The sequence below is a fragment of the Nomia melanderi genome, chromosome 7 (assembly GCF_051020985.1).
Source record: "Nomia melanderi isolate GNS246 chromosome 7, iyNomMela1, whole genome shotgun sequence".
Taxonomy (NCBI): Eukaryota; Metazoa; Arthropoda; class Insecta; order Hymenoptera; family Halictidae; genus Nomia; species Nomia melanderi.
This window is the reverse complement of record NC_135005.1, coordinates 5,108,884-5,133,829: the sequence shown is the minus strand read 5'-3', so window position 1 is coordinate 5,133,829 and position 24,946 is coordinate 5,108,884. Positions and strand designations below refer to the sequence as shown.

Genomic DNA, 24,946 nt, shown 5'->3' with positions numbered 1-24,946 from the left:
ACTAAATGTCTATAAGAAATTACGAGTATATACGAAAATGTAATATTGAGACAAAAAAAATAAAATTTGTATTTATTTAGTTGTTTTATTTCTGTTTATTTGTATTTATTCATACTCTGTTGGTAACGTTGTAAGTGATACGAGAATGCTAAAGGAGTTTCGTAATATCTCGTCACAGACAAAAATTTAGATTGCGTGTCCAGTCTATCCTATATCTCGTTGGTGGCTGTATTTACTTTCACTTTGATGATAACGTTGTAAGTGACCGGTGGATGGTAAATGGATCACGTAACCCCCGAACCGCGGGACAAAAATTTACATTGGATGTTCAATCTATTCCATTTTTTGTCTATCGCGGTATATTAATATTTAGCGTAAGGTGGCAATGCTGATAATTGTAATTACAATGACAAATTCAATGTTTTTTATTGAAAAAAACGTTATAACTATTTCAGAGCCATAGTGTTAGAATTTACTTCAACAACTTTATCTTTGAAACTTTTATTAAGAATAATTCTTTTATCATTGAATTTCGAGTATATGTTATATAATATTATTTGTTTGAAATTACATTCTAAATCAACTGCCAAAGTTTCATTTCCGTAGATAAAAATACCTCCTATAAGGGTAGTTTTTATCCTATTAAAAATATAATACAAGAATTAGATTTTACGATGTCAGAAACCCTTAAACTTGATCTGTTCGTGGTAAATGACATGTAACTTAAAAATATATTATCAGTTTTGGGAACGATTTCGTAAAATTTCGTTATTGTAAGTCGCCTGCATTGAGCGCGTCACATCATATGTGCTTACTGACAAGAAATTGAGTCGTAGAAAGAGTAAGGTATATAGAGTGGGAGATAAATTTTGATCTGTTTTAGCCCTTGCGCATGTTTAGCTTATTGGTAAATAGTCAGCACAGAGAAGAGAAACCTGTCGTAGTTTATCGATAAAATAGTTGCATAAATCTCAAGCTTATATTTAATTTTATATTACCCGTCTCTATGTTAAAGGAGGCTTTTTCTATACTGTCTAAAAGACAGGTTTATCATTAGTTTGTTTGCAACGTTGCTGGACTTACTTGCCTTTAATGTCATTAGATACCTTTTAACCTACTAAATTATTTAATTGATTTTTCCTTATTATAATTATAGAAATATGTGTTTTACTGAAATTTTCATGGCACAATATAAACAATATAATATTCGTGTAATGTAGGAAACATTGTCATCTAACGATATAAATATTATTCGATTATTTTGCCGTATGAACCGGCAATTTCACTTAGTTTGATTTTTAAGTGTCTGATTTGACTTTCACTCTGTTTTGGAAATATAGTTCTCTTATCCTTCTTTTTGTGGGACAGATGAATTTTTTTCTATTACTTCAAAAAATTCGCCGCTACATTTTCCCGCAAACCGCTCGTGTGCATTTGAATATTTAACATATTTTTTGAATGCCCATTGGAAAGCCTTTATGTATAATTTAATCACAAATAACATAGATACAATTTTTTCTTACAGGCGTATATAATTCCAGGTGAATTTTAAATGTAAATTATATAAACAACACACTTGGTTGACAAGAACTATAAACATAGTTCAAGGAATCATCATGGATAACACTAGATATTATAATAATCCTTTTGAAGACTATCCTAATCCAACAGCTCAACAGCTTATAAATACTAATACGAAAGAGGTAATTATACATATTGTTTATAGATACAAATATAAGAATATTAAAAAGCTTTTGTATCTATTAGATTAATGAAAATTATAAAGAGACATTATATACATGTACCAAAAAATTGTTGGACCACTTGGAAGAAAAGAAAAAACATTGGATAAGCAATGACGATTGCTCTGTGTACACAGGATCAACTGGAATTGCATATGTTTTCTATCATTATGGAAAATGTTTTAATGAACCCACTTATATTGAGGTAAATGCAACTTTATATGTTTTATTAATTTTTTTTTAATTCAAATATATAATTAGTTGTACTGAAATTAGAACTTTTTGTACAGAAAGCAGCAGAACTGTTAAAAGCATGTGTAAGTAAATTCAGAGGTAGACGCGAAATTACGTTTCTAACTGGCATTGCTGGTCCATTGGCTTTGTATGCCATTATTCTTCATTTGCAAGAGAACAAACAGGAATCTCAAAATATGATAACCAAGTAGGCACATACATATATTCTATTCATATTTCACACGTGCATGAAACAGTTCTTATATTTTCTTTCAGATTAAAATCATTGTCATCTCTTATTATGGATATACATAGTAATTTACCCAATGAACTTCTTCAAGGAAGGGTTGGGTACCTATTTTCCCTCCTCTTTCTAAACTCGCATATATCTCCCCCACCTATAGAGGACAAGCTTATTAAGCAGGTACAGATCTGAAATTAGGATAAATAAAATTAAGGTAACACTGATTAATCCAATACAGATGTAGTCATAAAAAATATTATATCAGGTCATTGCAATCATAATTCAATCAGGAAATATGTATTCTGCATCAACAAAGTACAAAACACCTTTAATGTATGCTTGGCATGATTCAGAATACCTTGGTGGTGCACATGGATTAGGTGGAATACTTTATATATTGTTGCAAGTATGATAATTTCATAGTTATGTTTTCAGTTTAAAAATATAATGTACAAATATTAATGCTCTACATATGTATTTTATAGGCACGACAATATTTAACACAATCTCAATTAGAAAACGATATAAACCCAGCGTTGCAGTTTCTTCAAAATTTACGTTATCCATCTGGAAATTTTCCATCATCTATTGGAAGTAATACTGACAAATTGGTGCATTGGTGTCATGGTGCACCTGGAATGTCCATGCTATTCAACTTAGCTTACGAGGTTACTATTTATAGTAAAATTAACGAATATACCGAATGTACCGTGGATTAAAAAGTATTAAATGTAACTATTTACATGTTTAAATAGATATATAAAGACGAGCAGTACCTAAAGACCGCACTGCAATGTGGTGAAGTGATTTGGAAAAGGGGATTACTTAAAAGAGGATATGGAATATGTCACGGAGTAGCTGGGAATGCTTATACGTTCTTGTGTCTGTTCCAGCAAACGAAAGTTAGAATTTTTTAACAGATTATATTTTGAATATGTTTTTACTGAAATTGTTTAATAAATAGTATTAAATCATTAATCTTGTTTAAGGACGTAAAACACTTGTACAGAGCCTGCAAATTTGCGGACTGGTGCATGGATTATGGAACACATCAGACTAGATCTCCTGATAGACCATTTTCATTGTTTGAAGGTATGATTTTCATCATTCTCCAATTATTTTCAATTAATAATATGTACATTATTTTAGGTCTTGCCGGTACCATTTACTTTTTAATTGACATGCAAAATCCATCTTCAGCTAAATTTCCAGGATATACCGTGTAGATGCAGACCTTTGATTATTTCGATTTGTTTACTACAAGTATTCGATTAATATAGGATTTATTAAACAATCTTCTAATCACCATAAACGAATTCGGTTCCCTCACTCGTTGAATTTGTGTGCATTTACATGTGAGAGCATGTAATTCAATGTATTCTTTATTGACAAATAAATCATACAATTCATAGATTTTATTACAGAATATTATTATAAAAGAAACGATATAAAGCACTAATAGTTTTGCGTCGCCCAAGTACTCGAAAGAGACAATAGTAAAAGAGAAACCTCGATCACGGTGTACCGATAAATCCGCCGTGTATATTGGTCAACGACCCATTAATATTCATGACGAGTCGTGCAATGGTATTTGTAAACGTGTAAAGAGAAATACTCAAAATACTGGTGTCATTTAAAGCTTTTGTTGATTTCAAAGCATTGACCCCATTGTAACAACAGATATCATTTTCCCTTACGTATTAAAATAACGATATATTCAGAATCATCTTATCTTACGGGTTCCTTGACACGTTCCTGAATGCTATAGCATTCATTTTTATTGTGATTCAAAACGACATAAATGCTATAACTTTCAAATTTACAAGCCACATTATCATGCATTGAATTCTATATAGCCTTAATCTTTTAAAATTATTGTGCACTTTAACCCTCGTAGTACTGCATTTATCGCGTATCTATTTTTGCAGTATTATTACACTCTGTGCTTAATTTTTTAAATAATTTAGAATTCCTTTGAACAGGAAAGATCCGAAATTTTCCCAAGAAATTGTGTAATCAGTAGAACTGCGAATCATGAACACCGGTACGCGGTGAATGATCGGTGACCATAATATTGTGTTAATTACACCTGATTTGAAAGACTGATGAAGCCACAGTACACCTGACGATCGAAAGTATAAGTGGTCAACGAGTGCTTCTTCCTGCAACTTTTAACAAGGTGGATCATCGCTGGACGGGCAAGAGTGGTGTGCCGTGCCGTCGCGTTGTCCATCTCGAGTATAAAAGCCGCTTCTGCCGGCGCCGCGCTCAGTTTCGCTCCGTAGCGACCGATTCTGAAACGACGCTCTTGACGTGAGTACCATTAGCAACGACGTAGATTGCTTTTCACAATCACTGAATTGGTTCTCACCCGTTACCCCTTAAAACTGTATCAAGTGTTATACAACAGCACCAATATAATTCCATAAGCGGATAAAAAATTAAAAAAATCACTATACCCGTTTGATTGTTCGCATTCTCTTCTATTAACGTGCAAGCCATTTAACTAAACAACGATACTTAATATAGTTGATATTTTATACATTTCTTTAATAATTATAAATTAAATATACATGCATACAAGTTATGTACAATTTGTTTGTGACTCAAACGGGCTCGATATTTATTAACAACTGTTTTTGATTCTCTACCATCGTTAATCTTGTGATCATAAACCACTGTATATATGTTACACTTTACAAGCTGCAGACATTTGTACAAACTCATATTTTAAAATATTAATTAATGAATTGTCATTACTAACTCCTGTAAATATATAAAAATCCACACTCTGTGCATCGTCCGTCCGTTCTTGCTTTTTATCATACATCGGTTCTTGTTGTGTAACTTTAATGTCTTATTGTCTGTGTTATTATAATCGTCTCGTCGAAAACGGAACCGGTGAGAAGCAACGATCTGAGAACGATCTCTTGATCTCACAACGGTTTATTGCTCTCGAGAGGCTACGGTGAAAGTGAGAGCGCGTCCTAAGAACAAAATTAGCGTAGTTTGTTATTAGTGGATTATGGTATTTTGTAGATTTATAGCATATGTGATTATTATCAAAAAGTCAGTACAATAAGAAATTTAATAAAGTTACATAAGATGCTTTGTTTATGTAAAATTTAACCATAGCTTCAATGAATTTAACAAATATTTAGTTAACTATAATTTCTATAAAAATGTATAATGGTGTGACCATTTTAAACCTTTAATTATCAATCTTATCTCCCAAAGAAACTAACGCGAAATACTCATATAATAATTTGGTGATATTACGAATTTTTTTATTTCAACATAGCATAATTAGAGATTAAAAATTGTTCATCAAGATTTTTTACTATTCTGAATCTTTTCAGTTGCGAGAAACTACGACTTCAGTGATAATACTATTCATTATTAGACTACAAATGTTCATACAAATATAGATTCCTCACCATCATATTTAAAAAATGGTAATTGAACGGAATCTTGTTTATTTTAATACAGATTTTGTGGGATATAAAGTATGTTACAAATCCGTCAAAATCTCACTCTAATTATTGTCATTAAATGGTATTAAGACCCTGCTTTACAATTTATAAGGTCAATTCTTTATTATTGTAAGAACTTCTATCACTGCCAGAAGACTAATTAATACAAAGAATTATTCGTTACTGTATAAAATATTACATATTCTTACAACATAGTGAAAAACGTTATTTACGATAATCCTGAATTTTGTTAACTATCATTCAAGTATACTTTGTGTAATGTAAATTTTGATTGTTCATACATGGATGTCGCAAAGTTGCATACAATCGGGCGCTGCTTTTCTCATATAATTATATCGGAGGGTATAAAACGTGATTTATATATTTTCGGACGCAGTTTGACCAATAAAAAAATTGTTCTTCAAACCAATCTGTAACTAACTAACTGAGCGTTCTAAATGTAACACTGATCCGTGTACTTAATTGCGTCAGAAATAGTTTCAAGAACCGGATCGAGCATCCCTCTCACATCGCGACAAAATACACGATAAGTGTCGTTCCAGATTCCAACCTGTTTCTTAGTACGGAAACACGTGGGAAAGTTCTCAATCCACGCACAAACCTGATCATATACTGAATCAATGTTAGACAGAAAATACTAAACTTCAATCATTTTTTTACATAACATTATCAATCATTTATTCGTATAATTTACAAGAAATTTATTCTGTCAAATACGTGAAAAAAATGGATAAAAATTAAATCTTCTGTATACTTTTTTAATAATTGAGTTATTAATAAAATTCAAAATCGATATCAAACTAATTTCAAAATTAAGTCTAATTTCAATGTGACACTTTGTTAATTTTTGTTAGAATAAACTATTAAAGAATTAAATATGACTAAATATACTAATTTTCAGATGGCTATCCATCTAACGTTGTTAGCGCTGCTGCTCGTGGCAAGTGCATCTTTGGCATATCCACAAAAAGATGGCCAGATTTTTAGCAACGAGGCCATAAAGCAAGCACAAAATACCTACCTTATTCCGAAAGACGCAACGATACAGAAAGTACAAGAGGGTATTGAATTGGCGGCTTACGAGTCAATTCCAGGCGATCAAAAAATCAACCTTTTTGAGATCTTGGGAGAACATGTGCCACCGGAAGTGGTGAACAACCTTCAAGCTCAAATTGATCAAATAGGACGACCTTAGAACTGGATCTTGTTTCTTCACCATCTAAATCTTTCTTGTAAAAAAATTCTTTAGTCCTAAGTTTTGTAACGAATATTTATGACATGTGATCTTTTTTTAACTATGTATTTAGAATTTCCACTTTTCGTAAATAAATGTTTGAAAACATAACCTGTGTCCTCATATTACAATGCTCTTTAAATAATAAACAATATTTCAGCGAAGAAAAGTATAAAATAACATTATAAAAGTAAACTAAAAAAAAATTAGCATAAACAAATTTATTTGAAAAATTACTGTTCTTGTATGTTGAATGGTCCCTTGAAATTTTATATCAGATAACAATAATTTTGACATTGATTTCATATATATTTTTCAATTATCATCACTTATTTATTATAGAAAAAAAATTGCATATGTCACTTATATGTATATTGTGAAACGACCAGAATCACCTGCCAGAATTATGTATGTAGTCAGCGATGTCGTGGAGAAAGCTGCAGAACCACTAACCGGTGGTACACTTTCACTTCTCCTACATTCACGTTGTTATCGAGATGGTTCTTCTTTGGTATTTACTATACGATTCATCGTCAGGAAATTCAAGCATAACATTACATTATCAATTAACTATATTCCGATTTAAATCAATTGGTTACCAAACACATTTTAAAAAGTTGAAAATAAGCCAAGGGTAAAAACGTTTCGTAAAACTTACTTTCATTATACTTTCACTATCCCGAGAACTCATCGGATGTTTCCTTCCTCTTCTATCGAATTTAACAGAAAAGTCATTACGTAAGATTTCGATGATAAATGTATGTTCAATTATATTTTATATTCTTTCTGTTTAGAAACAATATTAGACTTTTCATTTTACATTATAGAGGTTCTTTACTAAACAAATGCTCCTTCTGAAGATTTTTTAAGGTTTACCATTAGTAATATTTATATTATTTAAGCAGAATAGAACTTTGAAATATTTTATGATTTGGTATATTTTAAAAAATGTACTCCGTATATCGTTCGATTGTAAGACAATGATTTCAGTATAACGCATATGTCTTTCGTATAAAAATAAAAATGTTTGTATTTTGAAGATCATGCCGATAAAGCTCCACAATACATTGAAATTGCTCGCGATTACACCGCGATGAGTGACAATTATTCGTACATTAATGATAAATAACTTAAAAAGTATTTATTTTTCATTTACCAAGGTACAAATCTCAGAACAATGCGAACGTAATTATCAAAGGTTTTTGATCCGTTTCAGCTTTCTCTGTTTAGCGACTTAACATCTACGTTCTGGGTATCTTATGTACGAAGGTTATCATTAGTGCATTGTCTTGCATTGAGGCCAGATTATGATTGTACCTACAACAGGTTACTCCATGCGACCGTAGTCACGAATCAACATTTATGTCTGTTCCGATAGTGAATAATATCATAACAGATGAAACATTTTCCGTTTCGGACACTATCTGTACAATGATTATCATTTAATTCTTTAATACAATTTCATAAACATAATAAGTTATTACTAGACTGCCGATGTCTATACGTTTATAAGAAAAAGAAAATATATCTAATTAAAATAAACTTTTAAAATCTGAATTGAGTTTAATGCAATTGTTTATCTCGTTTATGCCTTAACACATCTTCCACAGGCAGAACAATTGTCTATTAAATTTCTGTATTTTTTAACGTGAAAATATTAGAAATATTAATCTCCATAAACATCTGTAGTCTAGTTATTAAATAATGGAATGAAGTTGTTGTGTTAGTAGCTATATTATTAAGGTTGATCTTCTTAGTTAAATGAAACTTTTATGTACAAGTTACAAGGATGTAAAATAAATGTTCATATATTTTACGAGAAATTAGTAGAAGACAAGTTCACGCGTATGAATTGCTAGCATTGTGCTGCCGAATAGTAGATACGTTGAAGGTTACGCCATTGAATTTTTTAGCATTATTAACGAATTGACTGCCAATCATTTAAACAAGTCAATGCAAGAAAATGTACTGTTCTTATAACTTAATCGACGTACCACGAGTAAGAAAGCTTTAGGTAGAATCAACTTGGTGTTCGTGTTTTTGCGTGTGCTTTGTCTCCAGTGCATGGGTCGATATTTTTCATTTTCTGTAACATATAAATCATATTAACGAAACTAATAATGTAATAGTAACGATAATAAACATAACAAATACAAATACCAATATAATAACGAATCAATAAGAATATAGTAATATCCTCAAATTTGTACATACTTAGATTTCTTCGACCCCCTATCGTTTCTTTCAGCACTGTCCTCACGAGATCGTTTTTTACTGCTAGATGAAGAATGGCTCGATTTATGTCTGTCGTGTTTATCGCTCTTCTTAGGACTACGGAAAGAAAAAAATTCAATGTAATACCGTAAACAAAATAAACGTTCATATTAATATCACCTGTGTTTGGACGATTTGGAAGGAGACACTTTCTTGTGTGATCCTCCACTCCGTGATCGATCCGATCTTTAATTGTTAAAGTATAGACTTAATATACAGCTTTATAACATGTTTTAGCGTTTTAAATTAAAGCTTTGAATACTTGTGAACTATGCAAATAGTGGAACATCTTACCTGTGCTTGTCCGACGATGAGGATTTTTTATCTTTACTACTGGACGAAGATTTACTTTTGTCTTTACTACCGGAAGAGCTTTTATGTTTCGAATTATGCCTGTGAAACATATAGAATTAAAAAGTGAGTTTTATTTGGAGAAAACTCTAAAAAACATAGAAAATCAAGATGGCCTGTTAATAGAGGACCATCTTAATTACTTATAGAATAAAATCAGTAATTGCCTGTCTTTCGACGGTGAAGGCGAATGTTTTCGGTTCGACTTTTTCTTCTTACTAGAGTGATAATCGTCGTGGAATTGATCGTCCGCTCTTTCTTTATCCTCCTCAGCTGCTTCTCTTTCTAAATCTGACCAATCTTTTCCTGATTCTTCGGAACTGCCTAGTTCTTCTTCTAAAAAAAAACGAAGGAATAGTTGTAAAAGATTCAAAAAGTACAATACTTCTTCTGTATTAGTGTTGTACAAGTAAAATTCATGCAAATTTACACATTTCAAATAAATCAATCACCTTCGCTATCAGAGTCTTCCGATGCTTCAGAATACTCGGAATCGTCGTCGGATTCCTCTTCACTGTCCAAATCAGATGGCTAAGTAAATAAACAAAAAAATATGTAAGAAATATTGTTTTAACAATATTCCTACAATTATGTAAATATATTTCAAACCTCGTAAGCATCATCTTCTTCTTCTTCTTCATCTTCGACCTCATCATTTTCTGCATCACTTTCTGGATCCAAGAAAGTCCAACCGCCATTATCAAAGAAACCAACAGGGTCATCCGTAATTGTTTTCATAATCTTTGTCCAATTTAGAGATTGTACACCCTCCGTGTATCTAATGTCGCAGGAGTTTAACCATTCCTTTACATGATCCAGCATGTTCATAGGAATAGCATTTAGCATTGCAACTTTTCTATGATAGTCTTTGAATACAAAGATCATGTCAAAGTTCTTTAAGTGGAATTGCACTCTTTCAAAATGGACCAATTCAACATCCTCCAATGTGATAACGAACGGAGGCCACTCTGTGAGGTTAACTAAACATCCACTAGTGGGTTGTAAAAGAACAGTACTCCTAAATGGAGCGCCAGGGAATCCCAATTCTCGGAACGGCGTGTCGAATTCAATTTCTTGTTTGGTCATGCTCTCAACCTTTTCACAGAAACTTTTAAACGCAGTCTTCAATTTATGCCTGAGTTCTCGTTCTGATTGTTCAGCAGCAAGATCGTCACGGTCGTGCATATGTTGATGTTTCCCTAAGTCTGTGGTGATTTCACCAACTTCCGTGTAAAACTGTACATCCACGTGCTTCTTTTTCCCAAACATTATGGCATGTTTTAAGTGGAAATGAAGTAATATAATCATTTCTCCATCACATGGTTGGAAGAAGGCATTCTTAATATTATTATAAAGAATGTCAACTTTATCTCCTCTGACAGAAGTGTAACGGAAACCATTGACATGAGCTTCTAAACCTCCTGTCATTCTCTTTGAAACAATGTTTGGTCGAATGTACAAGTCCTTTAATTTAGGATTACCCTTGTTTTGTGACAATATTAAAGTGTCTTGCTTCACTAGATCCTCTTTTTCCCTTTCTTCTGCTTCTCTATTTTTAAATTTCTTTTGGACTTCTTTGATCAGTCTGAACGCTGTATTCAAATTAGACGATGGTGCTGAAATTTCACCGGGCTCTTTGGTGTTTGTACTTCGATATGTTCTAAAGTAAACATAAACAAATATTTTTATAAGTATATTACATTTAAATAAATGAGAAAAATGTCCAAAATATATACTAACACTTCTTTGACAAATGTGGCATCCGGCTGTGGATAAGAACCACCTTCATTACGTCCCATTGTAGCACCAGGATGAAAAAAGTTAATTCTCAAATAAGTATAATCTCCTTCAACGGATTGAGAAATGTTTTTGATTGTAGATATGTGAAATGGTACAGGAATACCAAAAATGGGTAGAATTACTGTCTCGTACTTCTTGTCTGTAAAATAATATTAATCACAAAAATACAGTAAATATGAGAACACATAATAGATATTACCAGTACATCATTATTACATACCAACATATAGTTTCAGCTCCTTCACTTCTGGTTCTCGAGGCATGTGACTCAAGGTTTTGTAAGATACAGTCGATTTTCGTATTTTTTCTTGCTCTTTACCACCAGACTGTTGAGCCAACCGAGCTTTTGCTACTTCATTTAATTGTTGCGCCAGTTCTTTTTGATGTTGTTTTCTTTTCTCTTCTGAACTATGTTCTGTTCTTAACTTGGATTCTATGACTGCTGTCCTTTTACCACGACCAAGAATCTCGGGTTTAGGTTCGTTTTCTTTTCCACTTCCTTCTTCCTCTTCTTCCTCTTCATCCTTTACAAATATACCAATATTTTTCACCTTCTTCTTTGATGGTGTCAAATTTGTAGCTGGTTGACCTTCATTAACCATAACAGTGTCACCAACAAATAAAGCATAAACCTTTCCTTCTTTTTCGTTAGCTTCAGAATTTGCGAGATTTGATAATCCCACATTAACATTAAACACCATGCCCTTCTTTACTACTGCATGAGTTTTCGGACCAATAAGTAAGGAGCTTTCTCTAAATTCAATACCCATGGCAAATCCAAAATTTTTAGTTAAATGATCTAACATGTTTGGTTTCTCATCTTTCACATATTTCACACCTGCTTCGTATACTTCACTTATTTTTACTCCAGACACCAGTTTCTTCAAAATTTCTTCTTCCAATAGTAGAAGGAAATTATAATTATCCTAAAATAAGCAACATGTATGTCGATGTCAGTTATCTACATTTTACAATTATAACACCAAAAAATTTACCTCAATTGTTTTCGTGGGATTCACCAACAATGTTCTGACTATATTAGAACAGTAAGATTTGTATCGTGCTCCAAGTGAACAAACAATGACACCGAAGTGTAAAGTGTTCTTATCACTAACAACGCTAAATTTCAGAGAATAGTTTCCACCACTTTGTATTATTGCTGGATAACACATATCTACTTGGGTAACATCAACGCCAGTTACATACTTCTTATTTGTTATAGCTGCATCTACACCTTCTGCAAGCTTTGAATGCTTAACTTTCTAAAATTGGAAAATTTATTTATTATTATCAAGTTTAATACTTCCTCCTACAATAATTAAAAGTAGTTTTAAAGAAATTCATTCGCATACTTTATCAGAATCTATAATTTCCATAATCTGATCTTTGAGGTATTTTGTAAAAACGTCTACAGACACTAAACATGCTTTCTTTATAGTAAGAATTTCAGCGTCCTCTTTTGGGCACATTACATACGCAGCTGCTGCACTCACATCAACCTAAATGGCATAATTCAATATGATATAAGGAACTTAATTCTTAGCGTACTACTTTATACATGGTTATATCATACCGTATCAAAAGATTCAGACTTCAATGCAGCTCTCCATGCATCCATAAAGGCACCTGGATAATTTTCTTTTGAAAATACACCTAATGTTTTACCCTTCTTGCTTTGTTTTATAACCTCGATAAGTTTGGCAAAATTGGCTTTGTCTTCATCGTTCTTTAAAATAAGAAAATTGTACATACTTAATGCTTAAATACAGTTGGCAAACACATTAGGAAGTATATTATAATATATACACAAGTTACATAAAATACATACCCTGTCCCTCACAAGTAGTTTTACAGGAGGCACCCCAGTCTCATCTGTTTTCTGGTTCTCTAACTTTCTTAGAAACTCAATTTTCTTTTTACTAGCCAAAAAGTTGACAGAATCTTCTGCCAAAATCATTATAGTATCGGTAAGTTCATAACTGAGTAGCCACGTCTGAAATAAATCATATCTGCTTAAGACAATGTAAGCTAAAGATAACATTAAAGCAAACATCAAGTGCACGATTTACATAACAAAACAAAAAATTGCTGATATACCTAATGGATTTTTGTTAGTTACATAATTAAAACCTAATTTACAATGAAGAGCTAAGAGATCTGTTTCAAACTTCTTCCTCGATTAAGTGAAGAAAGTATGCGAAGTACATGTACAAAGTATTAAACTTTAAGAATTTTTCTGCTTAGAATTATAAAAATTAGGTTATACAATAATTCCTAAGTACCAAAAAGCATTGGGACAATGAACAGTAAAGAAATGTTAGAATGTGTTAGAAATTGGGACTTACCTGCAATGCTGTTGATTTACTATAAACGATATCTTCATCTGTGCCCACAGCAGAGACGAGACAATCCATTTTACTAAAACTGTCATCTGTACCAACTTCGCCATCCTATCGAACCGCAAACAAAGGAAATTATTCAAATTATCATGGAACAATGATAGTTGAAAATAATGTATTATATTGCGAGTAAGTTCTTTACCTTCCATGCGGCGTAAAGACGCTTCATACGCCGGAAAAATGTGTCTTTGTCAACAGATACGTTTGCCATCGTTTCTTGTTTTCAACACGTTCGGTACTTACAGCACAACACGCTTCCACAAAATCACTTCGACATAAAACTATAATAAATTGTCCCAGCGTAAACGATAACGAACTAAACATTCAGACGACGCAAAATCCTTGAATATTATCACATTTTCCTTAGTGTTCCATACAAAATACGTAATACTATCAAAATTCGCTATTCGATGCGGAGATGGCGGGATTTATAACCAAACCGCAACCGTACTCCACAAACTACAGACCACGCGGCGGGAACGATTTGATACAGAGCGTAGTTATTCCGGAATCAAAATGAACCGCCAACGCTCCGAGCAGTCTGTCGTTGAACTAAAATTTTACTTAAAGACCGTGTATTTGTCGCAAGCCTTTTTATTCGTTTGTTGTACGTTCTCCTTAATATTCTTCATAAATAATATGCCTGATCAACTTGGAATTAACCCTTTAGATTCTAAGTTATATCGTTCTTATTTGTTATTGTCATTCCTATTCCGTCTCAAGACTATTCAAATACCGTGTATTCTAAATATAATTTTTAAACATTATTCAAGTATTATTTCTATAGTGATATTTTAAATTACATTAAATTAAATTAAATTAAATTAAATCAAATTAAATTGGAAAGGAATGTAAGCATATTTGATATGTGGTAGTATTTTAATGAAAGTAATACTTCTGAATACATACCCGCAAGACATAAAGGATTAATATTAACCCTTTTACTACCAACGACCCGCCTTTGATGTTTACTAAACACTGTTTAGACAAAAACTGTTATGAGCTGATATGTCGGCCGTTTATTTACGTTTAAAGCGTACATATCAAATCAGCCCTGGCAGTTTTCGCATATAATACTTATGCCGGGTTGGCAGTGAAAGAGTCAAAATGAAATATAACAAAATTATTTGATTTTTACACAAATGTTGTATAGCTTCAGATATGCGCTGGTAGAATGAGGTTCTTAAAATTTTTGATTGTAACCGTTTTTATTTTATAATTTATTTAAAATTAGAAATCATTAGAAAAGATAAGAATGTATACATTTACTCTTGATTGTATCATTTGAAAGCATAAATGTTTAGCTACGTTTTGTTTATTATAAGTAAATGTTTTATTTGCAAGAATGTAAGAGAAATTAGAATGGGAATTTGTTTAGGCTTATTGTAAACATGATTTCCAACAAGAAGTGGACCAATGAAAGGTTTATTACTTGTCTGAGTGTGCTTCAGTGTTATTTAATTTCGTACTAATTTTAAATTGAACATATGATGGATGAACATACGATGGATAAAATCCATCTTAAATTTGATTAATTTAATTTGTAAGGATCTTAAGGTTATTATATTATCATTCTGCGCATGTAAACATATACTTCAAATGAAATGCATTGTTATTGTTTTAATTTACCGAATCCCATTATCGATACTTCAGTATTTATTAATTAATATATTACCTTAATATAATAAGTTTCACATACGGAATACAAATGTTGAATAATTAATATTTCGACATCGTTGTCAAGCATCGACAATAGAATCTCAAAGCTGCTTATTCTATGGCTAACATTAAACACGCACGCGAACGTGTAATCCGATGCATACATATACGTATGCATAGGAGTCTCTATCGGGGCGTCAATTTTATTACAAATAAGACTCTGATCTTCACAATATATCATCATAAAAAAAAAATAATTATTACGGAACTGTGATACGATTACCGGTCCACTTATGCATACTCTCGCGATGATCATCGCGAATGTGTAAGAGACGTCCGGCTGTAATTCATATCGTCGCTAGCTTGTGCCGATTTATTAGAGTGTTACCTTATATGTTGCTACGGAGCGAGTGAAAGAAACGCAGTTCTATGCGATTAAACGTGTTTCATTGGAAACTACGGCGAAGAGGTCGAGCGATCGACACCGAATAATCTCAATGCATCCTGTTTTAAGGAGAAAGACAATGTTTCGTTCGTTGAAGCGTTAACATGCCGATGTAGAAAATAATGAAAAGGGCTTTAAAGAGAAAAAAATTTTCGTCGATACCCTGATACGTTCGAGGGGACAACACGTTTCCCGATGCTTCGATAAATTCGGTTCGTGACAGTGCTAACGAATGTTAGCTGTTGCTCTGTCAATTGTGTAAGGACACCTGTGAAAACGGCACTGGATGTACTGCAACGGATCATGAATGTAAGTGCATATTTCACAGTACAGGTTTAATGTAATCGCGAGACGATTGCTCCGATGCATTCGAATGATTAATTTAGCTAGACATACTTTGAATATGCACACACTGATTAACACCGAAAATACTCACGTCCGAAATTCTGATGTCCTTTAGAAAAAATGTTCTAATTTAAATTTTTTTCTCTTTCGAATATCGAATTGATTCAATAATTTTTATTTCTCGCGTAACGAGGAAAGTAAGAAAAACTGCATTGGCAAATGCATTTTTGCTGTAATGACTTTACATTCAATTTTTGCGGTCGAACCTGTTTAATAATATTTTAACGCGTTCACAGTATGACTGGATAATAAATTAAATGAATGTATTTTTTTTAGATTAATTCGCTTCATTGGTTTATAAAGAATAATGATTTAAGGTTCTGCTTCACTGAAATTAGTTGAAGACGCTTAAGCACATTGGCATTTAATACGTTCCTTTTGCTTCTTCTATGTAAACTATTTTCAGAATATCCCGTTCTACATTATTCTGGCACGCAGTAGACATGAACTTGCTTATGTAACTGACATTAGATTACTGACCCAATGAATTTGTTTTCAATGACATCAATTGAATGTAATTACATTTTTAACAGTGATATACAATTAATCAGCCTGTGTGCTTCCACTAAATGCATTCATTCATTTTGATCGCTTCTCAAAATTGACAGCATGGGTTTTAACATAACCTTATAACTAACATAAGCACTAGCATCTTTCAAATTATATTCTTGATGAAAATAAATTTAACTTTACATAAAGAGTGATTGAAGTTTATATATAAATTTAATTATGTACATTATTGTTTTTCAAATAAAATTCATACAGAACGTTAAACTGTAAAATAAAATGTGTTTGTTTATTAATATAATTGTCAATATAAAATTTTTATTTCTATTATTTAACATTTTCTAAATATCACTTCATAATATTTTATATCAAATTATTTATTTAGGTGGTCAGCATAGCAGAGAGGTGGTGTCGGGAAGGTGGTTGACACGCCTTCATATCTTTGAGATGATTGAAAGCGTATCACGCAGAGCGTTGAGTGGCTCCAGTGGGAGCTACCACGTTCGTGGTGCTGAATTAGCAAGGAATCGTAGATTGAAATCATTGTCTGCCACTGTTGTTTTTCTTGATGACACTCAACACACGTTTCAGCTAGATGTAAGTTCGTAATGTAATTATTAGAAGGAGAATAGAATATTGTCTTACGTTATTTTTATAAATATTTTAGAAAAGAGCAAAAGGTCAAGCATTATTAGATTTAGTATTTCAACATTTAGAACTGGTTGAAAAAGATTATTTTGGTTTGCAATATGCAGAAAATGGAGCCACAGCCTGTACATATTCACCGGATATAATGGTAAAACTTTTCTTAGAAGTCGAACATTTCTTTTAAAAAATCACTTAGTAAATTTACATTGATGTTTCAGAGATGGTTGGACCCTACTAAACCAGTGAAAAAGCAGATAAGAAGTAAGGGTAAAGATCATATTTAAATACATGTTTATATTAATATAAGAAAGTAATCTTACTAGAAAGTTTAATTGAACTTAATCATTTCAGGTGGACAGTTTTACTTCAGGGTGAAGTTTTATGTATCGGATCCTAGTAAGTTACAGGAAGAATACACTAGGTATCAATTTTATTTACAAATACGAAGGGATATACTTCAAGGAAAACTTCAGTTACCTCCAAGTACAGCATGTCTTATTGCCAGCTACACTGTCCAATGTAAGAATATTGATGCATTGAAAATTATTTAATTTCACAATGAATCTATAATATCAAGATTCTTTTGGTATAATTTCAGCTGAGTTAGGTGACTATCATCCTGAAGAACATGGTCCAGGATATCTTTCTAGGTTGCAGCTTATACCAGGTCAAACTGAGGAAATGGAAAAAAAAATAGCTGAATTACACAAGCTTCATAAGTATGTTAAAAACGTATATACAATACTCAAGATCACATTTCGTCAGAAATATTATAAAATGTTTATACTTTTTTTAGAGGTCAACTACCAGCTGATGCAGAATTCAATTTTTTAGATCATGCAAAAAGATTAGACATGTACGGAGTAGAATTACATAAAGCAAGGGTATGTAACTATATTATATATGTAATTTCTTATTAGTATTAAATGTTATTTCATTTAAATTTTATTTATTTCTTTCCTAGGATTCAACAAACAAAGAAATTCAATTAGGTGTTACATCTATAGGTTTAGTAGTATTTCAAAATGGAATAAAAATTAATGTGTTTTCATGGTCAAAAATAGTTAAAATTTCGTTCAAACGGAAACAGTTTTTCATTCAACTTAGACGAGAACAGGTATTTAAAGCATTTGGTGGTTAAAATTAAAAAAAAAATTTCATACAGTTTGATTATAAATTATGAAAAATTATGTTACAGTCAGAAAACTACGATACATTATTAGGATTCAACATGCAAACATATCGTAGTTCTAAAAATTTATGGAAAGCATGTGTGGAACATCATACCTTCTTTAGGTTACATAGTCCTAAAATGAGGCCTAGACGTTTTCCCCTTACTTTAAGTAGTAGATTCACTTATTCAGGGCGTACAGAATTTCAAACTGTTGAAGATGGTAAACACAGAGCTAGAGTGGAAAGAACATTTATACGGTAACATTAACATTTCTTCCTTCTATTTTATTATGTATTTTATTTTAAGTAAGTATAATATGCTACATTAAATAATATAGATCTCCAAGTAAAAGATTGGTGCATGGAGTTACATCAGCTCCACTTATAGACGATAAAGGAAAATTATCTGTACCTCCGGGAAGACCACCTAGGCCATACGATAACAAAGTTCAGTCTCTTGGTGCTCGTGAACCTCGTCAAGCATGGGGTGAAGGCAATCCTAGCGACGAGTTAGTTGAAAAACAATTTAATGATTTTTAAATTTCAATCTCTTGAATGTAATTTGTAATTTATTTCTTTTCTATTCATAGCGAGGGTGGTTTTTTATCTCTTCGAGATGAAATATCGGGATCTCATACACAAGGCAACGCATTTTCACCTGTATTAGGTTCGAGGGTTTTAAGTTACGCAGACGATGATACAACTGTTGAAAGAAATATTTATGATTTGCCAGATTATAGTGAACCTACAAGTTCACCTGCCCCACAGGTATTTATGTTCAGTATTCTCATCAACTTTGTTAGAGGACAATGAAATAGGAGAAAAATGTGAAGTGAGAACCTAATGTTTTACGTAGATAATTTTGTATCTTTAAACGAATAAAACTGTTAGATATAGTAAATTATAAATAGAAAATATAATGGGCTATGATTGTACAGATAGTAGAAGATGGATTGGTATCAATAACTTTGACACCAGACGAGCAAGGTCGGTTTGGTTTCAACGTGAAAGGTGGTTTGGATCTTGACATGCCTATTTTAGTCTCGAGAGTAGCTCCGAATACACCCGCTGACCGTTGTTATCCGAAGTTAAATGAAGGAGATCAGGTTTCTAATTTACAATTACATAGTTATATCATCGCCCATATCATAAAGTAATCGTGAATATATTGATCAAATAGGTAGTCTACATTAATGGAATTGACGTGAGTGGATTACTGCATGAGCACGTAGTACATTTGATTCGTAAATCTCGTGATTCGGGTTCTGGTGAGCTGACACTAACTGTTAGGCCAAACGCTTTATACAATGCTCTAGCTGGTACCGATGAAACGTCCGAAGAAGAACCTCCATATAGGTATTGTGTTTACTTGCAAACATTATTAATTTTCTATATTTTAAGCATAGGTAACACAGTATTTCTATACCTCTGTTTTGTTCACGCGAGAAATTAAAAAAACTTTTAACATCACTCAATATTTTCATTTAAAGATATACATCTTATGATAATTTTTTTGCAATACAACCACCATATTATATATGAATTATCTATATCCTTATTTCTAACAGTTTCTAACAGATTTGAACAGTTACTTTTTTTGAATTTTAAGATATGTACCGGATGCACCTCATGCGTCTATTGGATCAGACGCGTTGGCACAGTCAATGTTACTTCTTGCCGATGGTCTTGCAAGTGGTGCTTTAATCGCTCAATACGAGCAATTGTATCGAAAGAATCCTGAACTTACTTCTCTGGAATCTAAGAAACCTGAAAATCAAAGCAAAAATCGTTATCGAGATATCTCACCATGTAAGTAGAAAAAAGAAGCATTGAAAAGAATATTGTAATATTTTAAAAGAAATTTTCAATATTTTAAAAGGTTAGCTTTAGAAATTAATATATGGTATATTGTTTAGACGATGTTACTCGAGTAATTCTCATGGGTTCTTCGAATGGTGACTACATCAACGCCAATTATGTGAACATGGAAATCCCTGGATCGGGTATTATTAACAGATACATCGCCACGCAAGGACCGCTTTCAACTACCGTCGCTGACTTTTGGCAGATGGTATTAGAGGCAGGCAGTACTCTTGTTGTTATGTTAACAACTCTAGTTGAACGTGGTCGAGCAAAATGCCATCAATATTGGCCCGCTCTTAACGAAACTCTTACGTTACGGAATCTTACACTTACTTCGACAGTTGAAAATGTTGAAGACACTTTTATATTTAGGGAATTCATACTTCGCGATATAAACGTAAGGATAGTTAGGTCACTAATGAATTGTAGGATAAGTCGGGGAGAGATGGTCCACTTTTTTATAAAGAATTAATACAAAATAAATACTATTAATACCTAACGAAAAATAAAATATATTTATAAAAATAAATACACCTATATAAGAAGAATAGTTAAATAGGTCTCTGTACGAAATTCGATATGCCATGTAAAAAAATTGAAAATATTTGACAATTTTAATGAGATCGGACCATCTCAACCGCAGAGCCATCTCACCCGGAATTACCCTAATAGTTTTGAATGTAAATTCGACGTTCAAGTATTATTTGACCATTCTATATTTCAGACTGGAGAAGAAAGAGATATCACACACATGCAATATTGTAGTTGGCCTGATCACGGAGTACCCAGTGATTGGAGACAGTTCACAACATTTACTGAAAGAGTAAGGGCAGCTCGAACAGGGATAGTAGAACCTGCTGTCGTCCATTGTTCTGCTGGGATTGGTAGAACAGGTGTTTTAGTATTAATGGAGACTGCACTGTGTCTTATCGAAGCAAATCAACCAGTGTATCCATTAGATATTGTACGCTCGATGAGAGATCAAAGGGCAATGATGATACAAAATGCTGTAAGTTGAAATTCCCCAAAGTACATTAAAAATAAAGGTGGTATTTTTTATACTTAATGATATGAGTATTTGTTCTTTTTATTGTAGAGTCAGTATAGATTCGTTTGTGAAGCAGTCCATAAAGCTTACAGCGAAGGAATAGCTAAACCACTTCCTGAATTCAGCAGGTGAAAAGAAAAGAAGCAGGAACACACTGTAATTACCATGTTTCTTACATTTTACTAAGAAAAGCATCACATCACTAGAGGATAATTTTGTACTCAGACAATAATATGCACATATATTATTGATTCGTAGGAAAGATATATTACTATTTATAGTAGGTAGTTTTTATTCTTTCAAAAACCTGTTTTTCATGTAGAGCTTCAGTTGGTAGAAGGAGAAAAAAATGTAATTGATGCCTTTAGTTTGACGAAAAATCTTGAAATCTATAAAAATTTTAATTTAGGTGAGCGTTTGTAAATAATGCACCCTTGACGAAGTAAGTTTATTAATTTATATTTAAGCTGAACGCGTATTATTTAAAACGATTTTCTATTTTAGTTTAATTATTAATATTATATTTTTGATTTCCGTGTATGGAATAGGATGCAGAAGTACGAAAACTTGAATTCCATGATATGTTGCTAATATTCTGTTCAGATTCTGTTAGTTTGTTCAATTCCATAGGGTTCTATTTTTAAATTGTTATTTATCGGGAACTAATAATAGTGCAAATATGACCACTTTCATGAAATCAAGCATAACGCCTTAAGATCTATAAATGTTGATTGAAATGTTGAGAAGAAATTATTAGAATTACTGGAGGTGTCAATATAGAAGTATTGCCTTGAAGAAAACTGCAAAATAAGACGTTACAAAGTGATTAAGCGCAGAATTAAAAAAAATGGTAAAGTCTATAGTTAATCTATTTCAATAAGCTACAGAATGTAATTTTATAAAATGAAATAGTAAGATATGATTTTTGAATCTTTAAATGTATCCATACATTTCAAAATAAGCGCATTAGTCATAAATACCGCTTGGCCATAAAATAATTGAAAGTAATTCATCTTCGATCGAGTACCAATATTTCATTATGTCGAATAGCCAAGAGTAGTACGTACTTGTGTAATAGGAAAAAGAAAATTTTTAACTCGTAGCGATCCGTTTCTACTATTAACTTACAGCTAAGTATGATATTCTACTTATAACGAACGTAACAACTTCTAATATCGTATACACAGTGTACAGTTTAGGTTTATTAAACAAAAAAAAAGAACGGACTAATACAAATAGCGGACGCTAGCGAAGTATTAAAGTTTACGCTCGTGTCGTGAGTAAAGTGCAAGTTAAACCTAAAGAAAACTGTTTCAGATGAAAATGGTTCGGTATTCAAATTTTGAACGAAGTTCAAATTATTTTGCGAATAAGATTGGTAGAAATTGAAATGATGCAAAATGAGACATTTCAAGTGTCGTCATTTTGATCGCTTCAATATAAATGAACATAGAATGAAATCAAAAACGGTGACGCAAAATGTGCTACACAGTAATTAATCTTGAGAAGATGCCTCTTTAAAAATCATTGACGTCCTTTAAATGTTCTAGTAATGTTAACAAAGCGTACTATTTTTTTATAAGTATACAATGTGTTCTACTTTCCGCCCATTTTTCGCAATGTCAAAATATCTTTATGTCATGCATACATAATCTTCACGAAAATTAAGTAGTTACGTAATTGATTTTTGGTAATTCACATTTACCGTAAAATTATCGTTCACGCACAACATGATCGATTCAGAGATTTCAGATTAAATCTGGAGACCTTTTCATTAATTAAGAAAAGGTGTTCATTCATATTGTACGTATGGTCCATATGTTTTTTTTTACAATTACACAATCACAACATGCACAAAAAAGTAGAACAATGAAAATGAAATAAATCAATTTGTATTTACTTCTTTATGTCTGTCAGGAAAGATTTATACAGACTGAATATGATTTACTTTAACAAAAAATGCAACTCATAAATTATTTGCGTGTAGAATGTGTAATATTACAAACACGATGCCATTTGTAAATATATACATGTATATGGTAATCCTTTGCGGTTCTTTAAAGTATTAATTACGTGTAAGTGTCCATTTTCATTGTTGTAACATTACTTTTACAATATTGATGAACTCATAATGATTAGAATTGGTTAGCAAATACAACATACTCTTTTAATAATATTTTTTTTTATTTAAAGAAACATGAAACAGCAAGGTTGAACATACAGAAATATTGATTCAAAATATTTTGTTATAAATAAGACTGGACCGCAAAGGGTCGTCACTTTGTTGGTAAACATTTTCAATAATAAATAATTAAGGATTGGGTGAATCTGTTAGGCATATCATAACAGTAAGCAGTAAAGTGTAATGCCATTTTGATATTTTCTGTATTATGAATAATGATATTTATCTAAATTATTGACAATAGTGCCTTCTACGTGCATCCAGATCACAATTACAAGGCGAAAATTTATAGTCGTAACGACTGTTAGATTTTAACAGTTTCACTCGATGCAATTTTCTTTACTATCTCATACTAAATTAATATTGAGTTTCTGTATATTTTTTTGTATAATTGTTCATAATTTTTTTTCATAATTTATCTTCCAGTAATTATGTAAATATATTTACGTTTCATGTAATTCCTATTTCATAAACATGATTTCATACAGATCATATAATTATTTATTTATAATTATTATTGTATTAACCAAACAATAACATTATAATTAGCAGTAATTATAAGTGTAATTAATAGCTTACATTTCAAGCTATTTCTGGCAACTCTTGAACAAGTAAATTTATAGTTACGAATGATCGAAAGATCATAAAAATACAAATATTTTATCTGAAAATCAGAATATGAATTAAACTATATAAGTAGGCACCTTGAATCTTATGTTCTAACATATGTATAATATAAAACAAAAGGCTCAGTTTAAATAAATATGAAAATGTATAACATAATGACATAATCGAAAGAAACAATTCTGTATAATAAGAAATAATATTTTAGAACATAGTTTCTGTGACAGGTGCAAAATACAGTGAAGTACACGAAACATATGAATAAAATGCGAGAAGCATTGATTTACAATTCTTATAGAAAGCATTAATGATACGTCTATGGAAATAGATTTATAGCGTCACAGTGCATTTTTGAACTTGTATGCCGAGTAGTATTCATTTGACATAATTCATTAAAAATGAAACATTCAAATTCATTCTCATTCTTTATGTGTATATAAAAACAGTACAAAGAATATTAAATAGTTTATTGAAATATCGAAAAGTTATATTCAATAATATTCATCTGCATATGTGCCAAACGATAGCACATAAATTGAATGCTAATTATAAATAAAGTGCCACAAAAGTTTTCATAATACAGTCAGTAGTTGTCTAGTCTCATTATTAATTTGTACTTC

The 24,946-nt window shown here is 31.7% G+C and overlaps 4 protein-coding genes across 25 annotated transcripts; 3 read left to right on the top strand and 1 right to left on the bottom strand.

The window, feature by feature from the left end:
* The first annotated feature begins 376 nt into the window (after positions 1 to 376).
* On the top strand, positions 377 to 4,345 carry LOC116424251 (lanC-like protein 2). 13 transcript variants are annotated; one of them, XM_031970403.2, is made up of 10 exons: positions 377 to 397; positions 1,526 to 1,703; positions 1,768 to 1,947; positions 2,033 to 2,184; positions 2,253 to 2,400; positions 2,486 to 2,626; positions 2,706 to 2,888; positions 2,976 to 3,122; positions 3,210 to 3,312; positions 3,370 to 3,638. In XM_031970403.2, the coding sequence occupies exons 2-10, from the start codon at positions 1,617 to 1,619 to the stop codon at positions 3,444 to 3,446; spliced, it is 1,218 nt and encodes a 405-aa protein (XP_031826263.1). In that variant the 5' UTR covers positions 377 to 397; positions 1,526 to 1,616; the 3' UTR covers positions 3,447 to 3,638. The 13 variants fall into 13 exon arrangements, with proteins under 13 accessions (XP_031826263.1, XP_031826259.1, XP_031826258.1 ...); XM_031970399.2 differs by lacking the exon at positions 377 to 397 and adding an exon at positions 568 to 846; XM_031970398.2 differs by lacking the exon at positions 377 to 397 and adding an exon at positions 783 to 907.
* dre4 (SPT16 homolog, facilitates chromatin remodeling subunit dre4) lies at positions 3,585 to 15,525 on the bottom strand. 8 transcript variants are annotated; one of them, XR_012998998.1, is made up of 19 exons: positions 13,915 to 14,348; positions 13,719 to 13,823; positions 13,202 to 13,366; positions 12,947 to 13,099; positions 12,726 to 12,872; positions 12,369 to 12,635; positions 11,594 to 12,299; positions 11,314 to 11,512; positions 10,183 to 11,233; positions 10,026 to 10,104; positions 9,741 to 9,909; positions 9,517 to 9,615; positions 9,343 to 9,408; positions 9,163 to 9,279; positions 8,943 to 9,034; positions 7,607 to 7,658; positions 5,996 to 7,466; positions 4,985 to 5,207; positions 3,585 to 4,514 (listed from the first exon to the last, which is right to left on the bottom strand). XR_012998998.1 is itself a non-coding variant. In XM_031970379.2 (16 exons), the coding sequence occupies exons 2-16, from the start codon at positions 13,981 to 13,983 to the stop codon at positions 9,028 to 9,030; spliced, it is 3,399 nt and encodes a 1,132-aa protein (XP_031826239.1). In that variant the 5' UTR covers positions 13,984 to 14,053; positions 15,448 to 15,525; the 3' UTR covers positions 7,954 to 9,027. The 8 variants fall into 8 exon arrangements, 5 of the variants coding, with proteins under 5 accessions (XP_031826239.1, XP_031826238.1, XP_031826240.1 ...); XR_012998997.1 differs by having other exon boundaries at positions 6,736 to 7,466; XR_012998999.1 differs by having other exon boundaries at positions 7,344 to 7,466.
* On the top strand, positions 4,388 to 7,059 carry LOC116424253 (uncharacterized). The gene is made up of 2 exons (XM_031970404.2): positions 4,388 to 4,533; positions 6,616 to 7,059. The coding sequence occupies exon 2, from the start codon at positions 6,616 to 6,618 to the stop codon at positions 6,907 to 6,909; it is 294 nt and encodes a 97-aa protein (XP_031826264.1). The 5' UTR covers positions 4,388 to 4,533; the 3' UTR covers positions 6,910 to 7,059.
* A 3-nt stretch (positions 15,526 to 15,528) lies between the features above and the next one.
* Ptpmeg (protein tyrosine phosphatase Meg) lies at positions 15,529 to 24,927 on the top strand. Of its 3 annotated transcripts, none has more exons than XM_031970386.2 (17): positions 15,529 to 16,185; positions 17,174 to 17,385; positions 17,456 to 17,584; positions 17,655 to 17,703; positions 17,788 to 17,955; positions 18,035 to 18,155; positions 18,233 to 18,320; positions 18,401 to 18,553; positions 18,635 to 18,867; positions 18,948 to 19,118; positions 19,200 to 19,377; positions 19,548 to 19,715; positions 19,790 to 19,965; positions 20,219 to 20,418; positions 20,526 to 20,869; positions 21,197 to 21,481; positions 21,569 to 24,926. In XM_031970386.2, the coding sequence occupies exons 2-17, from the start codon at positions 17,236 to 17,238 to the stop codon at positions 21,650 to 21,652; spliced, it is 2,697 nt and encodes an 898-aa protein (XP_031826246.1). In that variant the 5' UTR covers positions 15,529 to 16,185; positions 17,174 to 17,235; the 3' UTR covers positions 21,653 to 24,926. The 3 variants fall into 3 exon arrangements, with proteins under 3 accessions (XP_031826246.1, XP_031826245.1, XP_031826244.1); XM_031970385.2 differs by lacking the exon at positions 15,529 to 16,185 and adding an exon at positions 16,702 to 16,795 and having other exon boundaries at positions 17,655 to 17,697; positions 21,569 to 24,927; XM_031970384.2 differs by lacking the exon at positions 15,529 to 16,185 and adding an exon at positions 16,702 to 16,795 and having other exon boundaries at positions 21,569 to 24,927.
* Positions 24,928 to 24,946: the final 19 nt, after the last annotated feature.